This window comes from Cebus imitator, unplaced genomic scaffold (genome assembly GCF_001604975.1).
Source record: "Cebus imitator isolate Cc_AM_T3 unplaced genomic scaffold, Cebus_imitator-1.0 Scaffold93, whole genome shotgun sequence".
In the NCBI taxonomy this organism is placed as follows: Eukaryota; Metazoa; Chordata; class Mammalia; order Primates; family Cebidae; genus Cebus; species Cebus imitator.
In genome coordinates this window covers 4423721-4435488 of record NW_016107408.1, presented here as the reverse complement: position 1 = coordinate 4435488, position 11768 = coordinate 4423721, and the positions used below count along the sequence as shown (strand labels likewise).

At 53.5% G+C, this 11768-nt stretch overlaps 1 protein-coding gene across 2 annotated transcripts in view; it reads right to left on the bottom strand.

Annotated features, from left to right (window-relative positions):
• Positions 1 to 11768, bottom strand: part of TTYH2 (tweety family member 2) — a 50589-nt gene that overhangs the window by 28234 nt on the left and 10587 nt on the right. For both annotated transcript variants that reach the window (XM_017535622.2, XM_017535621.2), the window contains exon 3: positions 3733 to 3844. In XM_017535622.2, the coding sequence (XP_017391111.1) occupies positions 3733 to 3844 (112 nt within the window). The remainder of the gene's footprint in view (positions 1 to 3732; positions 3845 to 11768) is intronic.

The window sequence follows — 11768 nt, the reverse complement described above, 5'->3', positions numbered from 1 at the left end:
AAAAAAAACATAGAGGCCGGGCAATTGTGGCTCATGCCTGTAATCCCAGCACTTTTGGAGGCCAAGGCAGGCAGATCACGAGGTCAGGAGTTCAAGAGCAGCCCGGCCAACATAGTGAAACCTCATCTCTACTACAAATACAAAAATTAGCCTGGTGTGGTAGCATGTGCCTGTAATCCCAGCTACTTGGGAGGCTGAGGTGGGAGAACTGCTTGAACCCAGGAGGCAGGGGTTGCAGTGAGCTGAGACCACCATTGCACTCTAGCCTGGGTGACAGAATCTGCCTCAAAAAACAAAAAAAAAAGTTTTTGTTTTTTAAAATAAGAATGACAGCAGCGACCTACTTACAGTTCCCCACTTCTCCACATCATCCCCAATTCCTTAAAGGTTCAGTACCTAGCACGCCCTCCAGGGACAGGTGGGACGACCCAGAGATGGAATCTGGCTCTCTCATGGGAGGCACAGGTCAGCTTCCCAGGCTGGGCAGAGTTAGGGACAAGCTCCAGGTGGTAGAGATCATGGTCTAGAGCACAGAGCAGTTCTCGAGTGCGGTCGGGGACCAGCAGCATAAGATGCACCCCCTGGGAACTCACTCACCAAAGCAAGTTCTCAGCCCTGCCCCAGACCCGCTGAATCAGAACCTCCGAGGGTGGGGCCGTGCTGTCTATGTTTACTGAGCCTTCCAGGTGATTCTGATGCAAACCCAAATATGAAAACCTCTGGGAGGGAGGGTGCCGCGGCGCTCAGTGAGGTTATCTGAAAGGGTGGCTGGGCCAGGTCAGCGGAGGCAAGGGGCTAAGACCAGGAGGCCTGGATTCTGGTTTCTGCTCTGAAACACACACATTTTCAACTTTGGGGCAGTAATGCAACCTCCCTGTGCCTCAGTTTCTTCACCTGAGGGCTGCCCACCAGCCTGCTGCAGGCTCATGTGAGAAAGCCTGGAAGGGCCATGCTGGCCACCAGGTGCAGGAAGTTTTGGTGTCCCAGAACAACTCCTCTTTACTCCCCTAGACTGGGGCATGCAGCCCTCCCAGGACTGCCTGATCGCTGAGCCCTGAGCCACCGCCTCTAAGGCACAGGCGTCCCTCTAGTTGGAAACGGACAGGTGTGGGGCTTCCAGTCCAGGACGGAAGGACTTGGGAGCAGGGCCCTCCCACTCTGTTGGTGCGACCCCAGAGGGCCTCTTACTAGCCACTCAGCTGCATGATCTAGGCTCTAGCAAGGCCGAGGTCCAGGTCCTGCCTGACCTGCTCACGAGTCCTCCACCTGCCTCTGCCGCCCACAGCGTCCCAGACCCCAGCCTCCCATTGACCCCACCGTGATTACAGTGCTGACGATAAGGGCACTCATAATCACAGTCACACCAGTTGAGGGTACTTTATAGTTTACCAGCACTTTCACTGACATTATCTCACTAATGTCATTTATCTGATGTCTGGACTTCCCCCTTTGGGTCTGGGAAGTCTTCTAAGATCTGCTGCCTCCCCTGGACCCCTGAGGACTAGTGTGCTGAGTGTCCACCCCGAGGCCCAAACCAGCCCCACAGGTCCCAGCAAGGGCCCAGGTGCTGCCTTTCCACCTGCAGGCAGCAGCCACACCTGGGCCCTCCAGGCTCACGCCAGAGGGGAGGCAGCTGCCCGCAGCCTGGAGGTGGCTATGGGCTGGCTAGACCAGTGTGAAGCCCGGGGGCTCCTGGTCTCACTTCTCAGTAATAATGGAGAGGTCGAGGGGCTGATCTCCAGGAATACAGAACCCTTCCCTTTGGGAACATGGGGGATTTTGAAGAGTGGGACTTGCAATGTCCAAACCTGGCCCTGGAGCACTGTCAGGCTGCGGGGTGGAAGGACCCAGCCTGGGGGCCTGTTCCCAGCTCACCTCCCCATACAGCTCTCATCCTGGGGGAGAAGGACTTCAAGTTTTCCCATAAGGGAGTTCTGGGAGTTTCTCTACATCAGGGAAGGTCATGGCCCTGGGGCCTTCCTGGGCAGGGCAGGGCAGGGCAGGGGGTTTTCCTTTCAGGGATGGGTTCCTCCTCCAGCGATCCCGGTGCTGGTGGGTGAAGAGGAGGCAGGCAGCAGGACAGCAGGGAGGGGCAGAGAGAGCCTAGAGGGCCGTGACTATGGGGTCCTTCCCCACCAGGGCCCGGGACAAGGGTGGGTGCCCAGAGGGCGAGCTTTCCCCAGCCAGGCCAGGCCACACCTCTGCTTCCCAGCCCCGAGCTGGCTGTTGCTCAACTCCTGCATCCCAGCCACCTCAGCTCACCCCACAAGGCTGTTCCAGCCCAGCATCCACACACCGGGCATCAGCGCTCAGGCTATGGGGATGGGTCCCGGAGGACACTGGCGGCAGAATGAACTCTGCAGAGACCAGGGCCCCTGGTCTGGTACCCATCCTCAGCCCCTTTCTGGAGGTCAGGGCCTCCTCCCACAATGGACTTGGGCACGGAGGAGCAGCACAGCTGTCTCTTTAAGGTGACCCCCCTTGTTGACTGAGGGATTAAAGCCTTAGAGGAGCTTAAGGGAGCAGGAGGGTGGCAAATGGGGTCCAATCCTCTTTCAGAGGATGCCAGGGCAATGGCCAAATTCTCCTGCTGGGGCTTGATTTTGTGGCAGAGGCTGCTTGGATAAGCATCTGAAAAAGCCTGGTGCTTAGAGTGAGAATGACACGTGTGGGCTGGGAAAACTCCAGATCCAGGCAGCTGGGGTGGAAAAGGCAGAGGCAGTTTTCAGGGAACCGAGTCCTCAGCTGTCCACCCTCGTCATGCTCCTCCCTGGGCCAGGTCCCCAGCAGAGGGGTGGCAGCCCCAGCAAAAGGCCCGTGTGTGTCAAGCAGTCTCTGCCACAAAATCCAGCCCTGGCTTGGCAGAGGAGCCTTTCCCTTCCCCTATGAGTCCTCCTCTCGGCAGGCCAGCACACCCTTCACTGTGAGCCCCCACCTGGAGTTGAAGTCCGGAAGCCAGAGCCCCGAGGACCTGCGGCAGGTTTCCATCACCCCACCCCATGGGACTCTTCAATTGTTTTTTTTTTTTTTTTTTAATTTTTTTTAATTTTTGAGATGGAGTCACGCTCTGTCTCCCAGGCTGGGAGTGTGGTGGCATGATCTTGGCTCATTGCAACCTTTGCCTCCCAGGCTCAAGTGATCCTCCTGCCTCAGCCTCCCAAGTAGCTGGGACCACACCATTACCAGCTAATTTTAGTATTTTTGGTACAGACAGGGTTTTGCCATGTTGCCCAGGCTGGTCTCGAACTCCTGAGCTCCACATGTGTCAGCCTCCCTCCCAAAGTGCTGGGATTACAAGAGTGAGCCACCACACCCAGCCCTCAGTTGTTTCTGAAGAGGTTTTTTCTTCTTGACATCTCCTGGACCCCGAAACACTCTGTATGTCGCACTTAAAATGAACACCAAAAAATGCAGTGGGGCTGACTTTCCACGTTCGCGGTCTCCTTTGACCAATTGGAAGGAGTTTAGCTTTCCGGAAAATGAATGGGGTTTGAACCCACAGCTGCCTCCTTTGGTCCTCCCCCCATCCCTTCCACCCCTCCAGGCTTGGGAAGCACAATTGCCCATTTGCCCCAACAGAGGCAGCTGCAGCGCAGACAGGGGTCCAGCCCTGAGGCAGCACACAGGCCCTTCACATGCAGCTAAGCCACTGGGATCTGATGGGGCCCTTGCTCTGACCACACTGGCCTTGTGGGCTGTGCCTGTGCCCAGCCAGCTGCCCGGGAGCCTTACCAGAGCATCGATCCCAGAGAAGGTGTGGTTGGCATCCTCTAAGGAGTACATCAGCTGGTACACCCCATCGTTGGTCTCGCTGTTTCCATAGAAACCAATGCCCATGGCAGCGCTGCAAGCAAGACCCCAAACAGAGGTTAGAGGTGACACGCAGAGAATGTTTGTGTTTATTTTAAAATATAAGCTTGGGGCTGGGCATGGTGGCTCATGCCTGTAATCCCAGCTACTCAGGAGGCTGAGGCATAGAATTGCTTGAACCCAGGAGGTAGAGGTTGCAGTGAGCCAAGATCATGCCACTGCACTCCCTCGTGGGTGACAGAGCTACACTCTGTTTCCAAAAAAAAAAAAAAAAACTTGTTTTTTTTCTTTTCTTTCTTTCTTTTTTTTTAGAGCAGTTTAAGTTCACAGCAAAATTAAGAGGAAAGTAGAGAGTTTTCATATATCCGCTGGCCCATGCACGCACAGCCTCCTACTCCACTCTAACATCCTGCACCAGAGTGGCATGTCCATTACAATTGATGAACCTAGACAGGCACATCATCACCACCCAAAGTCCACAGCTTCCACTAGAGTTCACGCTCTGCGCTGCACATCCTATAGGTTTGACATATGGATAATGACATGCGTTGGCTGGGTGCAGTGGCTCATGCCTGTGATCCCAACACTTTGGGAGGCTGTGGCGGGTAGATCGCTTGAGCCCAGGAGCTGAAGACCAGCCTGCACAACATAGTGAGACCCTATCTCTGCAAAAAGTTTGAAAAAAAAAAAAAGAAAAAAGAAAATATGATATGTCAACCATTACCGTATCATACAGGGTAGTTTCACTGCCCTAAAAATCCTCTGTGCTCTGCCTATTAAGTATCCCCTCCCCTCTAACTCCTTTATTTTTATTTTTTTGAGATGGAATTTCACTCTGTTGCCCAGGCTGGAGTGCAATGGCAAGATCTTGGCTCACTGCAACCTCCGCCTCCTGGGTGTGATTCTCATGCCTCAGCCTCCCTAGTAGCTGGGATTACAGGCACGTGCCACCATGCCTAACTAATTTTTGTATTATTAGTAGGGATGGGATTTCACATCATTGGCCAGGCTGGTCTTGAACTTCTGACCTCAGGTGATCTGCCCGCCTTGGCCTCCCAAAGTGCTTGGATTACAGGCATGAGCCACTGTGCCTGGTCTTAACCTTTGACCTTTGACCTTTTCACTTTCTCCAGTTTTGCCTTTTCCAGAATGTCGCAGAGTTGAAATGATACAGTGTGGAGCATTTTCAGATTGGCTTCTTTCGCTAAGTAATATGGATTTAAGATTCCTCCATGACTTCTCCCGGCTTGATAACGCATTTTTTTTTCAGTGCTGAAGAATATTTCATCGTCTGGATGGACCACAGTTTATCCACTCACCTATTATAAGACATCTTCGTTGCTTCCAAGTTCTGATAATTCTGAATGTGGTTGCTATAAACATTTATGGAGAGCAGGTTTTTTACTTTAGCTGAGGAACTCTTTCCTGGGGGCTGTCGTGGGTGGGGGATGACATCTCACAGTCTGGCAGGTGGGGCTGGGGGTGGGGAGGTGAAGGTTAAGGGCCCTGGCAGGCTGGCTCTACAGGACATTTTGTTCAGGCAATAGGAAAATAATGTCCTCCAGTCCTATGACTCCAAAAGGCAGGAGACTGCAGCCAGCCCTAGGGATGTTGACACAGTAGGTCTAGGGAGGGCCCAGGTACCTACACTTTCACCAGCCCCCAGGGGATTCTGACATGGGTGGGCCTGGGAATCGCTGAGGTGTGCTGAGATCACACCCAGTGCTGACCCTGGGTCTCTCTTGACACCTCCAGGAATTGTGGACTCCTTCGACATCCTCCGCCCTTTCTCCCAACATCCCCAGGCCGCCCATGGGACGGTCTGTTCTTCCACTGTGAAGTCCAGGCTTATAGAACGTTCCTTCTTCTACTGAGCTGACGCCTGCCTCCTTAAGCCACTCACCCACCGGATCTTCGTTTATGGCCTGGAATAAGCTTCCAATTCTGCACGGTGCCCCAGTCAGACATCTGAACGTGACTTCCCCCAACACTCTCACCTTGTGCTCTCCAAGTGGGACCGGTGTCCTTCTTTGGCCTAAGGTCTCCAGACCTTGCCCAGGCCATCACCGTCCTCTAGATGAAAGTCTAATTGGTTAATGTCACTCTTAAATGTGGCCTGAGTCACTTCAAGTCCCCAGTTTGTTCGTCAGCTCTGAGTGCAGTGGGGCTCATGCCTTAGGACCTTCACTCCCCGAGACACTGACCTGAACTTGCGCCCACCCTGGTTCCCCTCTCCCCCAACACCAATCTTGTGGTCTACAAACAGCCCCTGAATTTCTTCCCAAGAATTGCCATTAAGCCCAGTCTCTCCTCCTTCCTATAGTGCTATATTGATTTTTGTTTCATTTTAACCAAAAGCAGAACTTTAAATCTAGCCCTGTGAAATCTCATCTAGTCGGTTTTAGTCCAACATTCCAGCATGAACAAATCATTTAAATCTTGACTCTTGTCATCCATCATATTCCATCTCACCCGCACCACTTGGGACCGTCTGAAGACTGATTAAGCTGCCTCCTGAGTTTTCATCCAAAACGCTCATTTGGGTGGGGGTCTGGGGAGATGAATGTACACGTCCACGTCCACGTCCACACTTACATTTGTTCTTTTGTTCTTTAAACAAGACAGGATCTAGGATGAAACCCCTGGAGGACTGTGATAGAAACCTCCTTCCAGGGCGCCCTTGACCCCTAGAATTCAGTGTTTTTCAGGATGTGGTCCTTGGACTCCAGGAGCAGAATCACCTGGGGAGCCTGTTAAGTGCAGATGAGCAGTCTGGCCCATTCCATCAGTGTGCCCTGGGAATGTGCCTTTTACAATGAGGTTCCTGCATCATCATCCAAGATGGGGAGCGGCAGACATTTAGAAAAACGAGGTTCCTGCATACTTCACGTGTCTCTGTCTCTCTCTCTCTCTGTCTCTCTCACACACACTCTCTACAGTTTAAAAATCCACTGCACAAGTCAATATTCTTTGGATTCAATCAGAGTTGTATAACCAGCTTTGAACCCAGTTAAATGCACCAACGTGGAAAATGCCACCCGTTTTTTCCCCACAGAGGTCCACACAGAGATGAGGAGCTTCACCAAGTGCTCAGCTGAGATATTCATACGTTAAATGAATTGTCTTTCCATGATCCTCCAACTCATATCTTTATTGAAAAGAAAACCAACCCATCGTCCTGTGCTCTGAGAAGCCATTTGTCGGCTCCACGTGATCATCCTTTCCTAGGGCTCTGAGTCACGATGTAGTGTTTTCCGCGGATTCAGTATGAAGCCTGCACCTTCCTATCATTCTCATTCTCTCAGGTCTTTTTTCTGAAATGGACACATTCCAGTTTCATGCCTTTCTCCTAGTCTGTGGGTTTATCAGCGATGGCCCAGGAGGGGCTGTGATATTACACCTCGTCTTTGGGGATCAGAAATCACCTTGGGGCTCACGCCTGTAATCCCAGCACTTTGGGAGGCTGAGACAGGTGGATCACCTGAAGTTAGGAGTTTGAGACCAGCCTGGCCAACATGACGAAACCCCATTTCTACTAAAAATAAAAAAATTAGCTGGGCATGGTGCCATGTGCCTGTAATCCCAGCTACTTGGGAGGCTGAGGCAAGAGAATCACTTGAACCTAGGAGGCGGAGGTTGCAGTGAGCTGAGATTGCGCCATTATACTCCAGCCTGGGCGGCAGAGCAAGACTGTCTCAAAAAAAAAAAAAAAAAAAATTGCCCTGGCTGTTTAATGAGGGTCTCCTGGTCCCTCCTGGGGTCACTGGTCCCGCCCAGGCCATGAGAAAGCCTGTTCTGCTTGGGGAGTTGGGGGGTTGGTGGTGCCTTCTTCCTGGCATGCTCACACCCCTATCTTTCCCAAATATAAAATCACTACCCTCCTCCAAAATGAGGAGCACCTCGTATCCCTTTTGCTTTTTCAGGGGCCCCTTGTTGGTCTTTTCTTCTGTGTATTCGATCCCGTTTTCCAGCGGAGCCATGTCAGCAGAGCTCATGTGTCCTCCCACCTCAGTCCCCCAGCCTTGAGCTCCATCCCTTCTCCTGCTGCTGTCACGACTCTCCTTCCTGCCCCTCCCACAGCTCACACCAGTCAGGCTGTTCCTGTGTCCCAGTGGACGCAGCACCAGTGAAGGTGACCCATGACCTCCCTGCCACTAAACCCAAGGGCCTTTCCCAACGCCCCTCCCACATGTAGTGGTCAGCTTGGTTCTTCTTCCTGGAACACGCTGCCCCGTGACTCCTGTGCCCTTGCGGGATTCCCAGCTCTTCCTGGTGGGACACTCTTTCCTGGTCTCCTTCAAGGCACCTTTTGTGTCCCAGCCATTAAACGCTGGCCCCAGCTCCCTTCTCTTCTCACTGTGCGCGTCCTGCGTAGGTCCCCCATGTGTGTGGCTGCCACACTGGCCGCCCTCATGACCCCAGCTTTATAACTCCAACTCCACGTGGATGTTTCAAAGGCCCCTTAAACTGAATCTGTGCACAACCATACTGTGACCGTCTGCCTCTCTTCAGGTTCCCTGCCAACGTCCCACGCCTCGGAGGATGGCACCGCCACCTCATCCGGGTGCTTAAGCCAGAAACCTGCAGATCAACTTCACCAGCTCCTCCCTGAACCTCCCCAGCCAATTCTTCCTCTGTGTACCCCTCTTCTGGCCCTGCCCACGCCCGGGTGTCGGCCCGCCGCCTCCAACTGGGCCTCCCTAATAGCCCGAGTTTTACTCTTGTCACTGTCTATGCGACCCTCTGCCCGAACCTGTCCCTCCTCTGTCCCCTGCCCTGTTCTCCACCACAGGGGACTGATCCCTCACACCGAATGTCTCTGGCTCCCCTGCCAGCTGACTTCTGCTGATGGAGGCGCCGGCAGGGGACTGGAGGTGGTGGGAAGGCAGCGGGGCCCTGTGCCCCTTGCTCTGCAGCCCCTGTTGGCAGGCAGTGTGGCTCCAGCTTCCCTAGTGACATGGCCTCTCTCTCTGGCCCTCTGGCCTGCCGGTGGTGGTGGTGGCTCCTGCTGCTGCTAACCCTGGGGTCACTGTCTGCCCTCATTAGGCCTCTGAGCTCTTCTGCTGCCCGGTGACCACTTCTTCGCCTTCAGGTCCCACTGTCCCGAATACTCACTTCCGTCAAACTGGGTTACCCGGTCACCCTACCACTTTGCAGGGCCCCTGCTGTGGCTCCCCTGGCTCTTAGTATAAAGACCCTGACCCAAGTCACAACCTATGAGTTGCTCTGTGGTTCGGATCCCAACTGCCCGCTGTGTCTTCTGACCCCGCGACACTCTCCCCATCCCATTGCCACTCACTGCTCACCCCAACCCTCGGCAGGGCCCCCAGCCTCCTCATCTGTTCTGGCCACTTTGGCTTCCTTTAGCCTCGTGCTCCCTCCCACCTCGGGGCCTGTTAACGCTCCTCTTTCCTCTGCCTGGAGGTGTCTCTGCCTCCCTTGCCCCCACCTTTGCCAAGTTAACGCCTTCTCATCCTACGGGTTTGGGTGCCCTTGTCACCCAGGGACGCCTGGACTCAGGTGGGCCATCCACTTCTATGCCGGCTCCTTTCCTTCAGAGCTCTCTTCTTAGTTTTTTTTTGTTTGTTTGTGTTTTTGAGACGAAGTCTCCCTCTGTCGCCCAGGCTGGAGTACAGTGGCACAGTCTCAGCTCACTGCAACCTCTGCCTCCCAGGTTCAAGCAATTCTCCTGCCTCAGCCTCCCAAGTAGCTGGGATTACAGGCGCCCACCACCATGCCCAGCTAATTTTTGTATTTTTAGTAGAGATGGGATTTCGCCATGTTGGCCAGACTGGTCTCGAACTCTTGACCTCAAGTGATCCACCTGTCTTGGCCTCCCAAAGTGTTGGGATTACAGGCGTGAGCCACTATGCCCGGTCTTCTCTCCTCAGTTGTAATGATTCAAAGCAAATTGGGGCTCAGCTCACAGCCCCTGCTGACAGACCCAGAAAGCAGACTTGGTGCCTGTATTCTTCCTGCTGGCGCCCTCTTGCCTGGTATGAGTAAAGCCCAGAATGTTGTGGGATGGATTCGGCCAGGCACATTCCTTCCGCCTTGAGTTTTCCCTACACTGCAGGGAATTCTTTCTTATTGTAAGAACTGACTCCTCATGCCATTCTTACCATTCCAAAGTATTCTTCAAAAAACAGGTTTATCATCTCTCTCTCTGTCTCTGTGTGTGTGTGTGTGTGTGTGTGTGTGTGTGTGTGTGTGTGTGTAAGAGACAGGCTCTCACGTCACCCAGGCTGGAGTGCAGTGGTGTGATCATGGCTCACTGTAGCCTCCACCTCCTGGGCTCATCCTCCTCCTGCCTCGGTCGGGAATACAAGCATGAGGCACCACGCCTGGCTCGTTTTTGGAGAGGTGAGGTCTCACTACCTTGCCCAGGGTGATCTCCAACTCCTGGCCTCAAGTGATCCTCCTGCCTTGGCCTCCCAAAGTGCTGGGATTATAGGTGTGAGCCATCATGCCCAGCCTCTGTTTTTTTGTTTCTAAATAAAAACCTTGCAAGCTTGACTAAAAATAAATAATAATAAACTAAAAATTAAAAAACCTGAGTTCATGCAACAGGGGTCCCTGTGCAGCAGGGGCTGCTGGCTTCTCTGGGTGTCCCCCCGGTCTCACCCCTCCCCATGCACCCTGCACTGCCGCACAGCCTCAGCGGGAGCGTTTTGTTTTTAAGATGGAGTCTTACTCTTGTCGCCCAGACTGGAATGCAGCCGCACTGTCTCAGGTCACTTCAACCTCCGCCTCCCAGGTTCAAGCGATTCTGGCTCAGCCTCCCAAGTAGCTGGGATTCCAGGCACGCTCCACCTTGCGGCCATTAGGCAAACTAGCCTCCCTAATTTTTGTATTTTTAGTAGAGATGGGGTTTCACTATGTTGGTCAGGCAGCTCTTGAGCTCCTGAGGTCAGGTGATCCTCCTGCCTCGGCCTCCCAAAGTGCTGGGATTACAGGCATGAGCCACTGTGCCCGGCCATGCAGGAGGATTTTTAACACCACAGTCGCTTCTCAAAGCTCTTCCATTCTACTGGGAACCACACTCGCCTGTGACCTCCGACCTGTCCAGAACTGTGTCCTCTGAGTCTCTTATTTCAGCCCCGGCCGCATGTCGCAGCAGCCTTGGTCCCCTTCCCTGTGCTCAGAGCTTTGGCAGCCCCACAGAGCTGCTTTAGCATCTCGCCTGTGTTTTGGGTGTGTGAGTGAGCCTCACACTACGTGCAGGACGAGATCAAGAGCATCTTCCAGCAGAGGAGAAAACTACAGGGGCAAGGTGAGCTGCCTGGGGATAAGAACCCAGGAATCCTCAGCCCCAGGCTCACCAGGACCTGCCTGGCTGCCAGCCTGCTGCCAGGTAGAGAAAGACTCTACTCTCTGGGGTGACCACACCCCAGAAGTGTCTCTGCATGGACACCAGAAGCTTTTGAAAAAGCCTCTATAGATTTAAAAACAAGAAAAATGCAGCATCTCCTGAAAACAGCCAGCATGCATGTGGACACTGGCTGCGGTGGGGTGGCCAGGCAGTGTGGGGGGCTGGGTACAGACTCCTGCACGGGAGTTAGGAATCCTCACTTCAAGGCCCAGCATGAGGCCGGGTGCCGTGGCTCACGCCTGTAATCCTAGCACTTTGGGAGGCTGAGGTGGGTGGATCACCTGAGGTCAGGAGTTCAAGACTAGCCTGGCCTTCATGGTGAAACCCCATCTTTAAAAAAAAAAAAAGGCCCAACACGGTGGCTCATGCCTGTAATCCCAATATTCTGAGAGGCTGAGGTGGGAGAATCACCTGAGGCCAGAAGTTCAAGACCAGCCTGAGCAACATAGTCTCAGCCCGTGTGGTGGCTCATGCCTATAATACCAGCACTTTGGGGAAAGGCTGACGTGGGTGAATCACTTGAGTTCAGGAGTTTGAGATCAGCCTGGGTAACATGATGAAACCCTGTCTCTACAAAAAGAAAAAA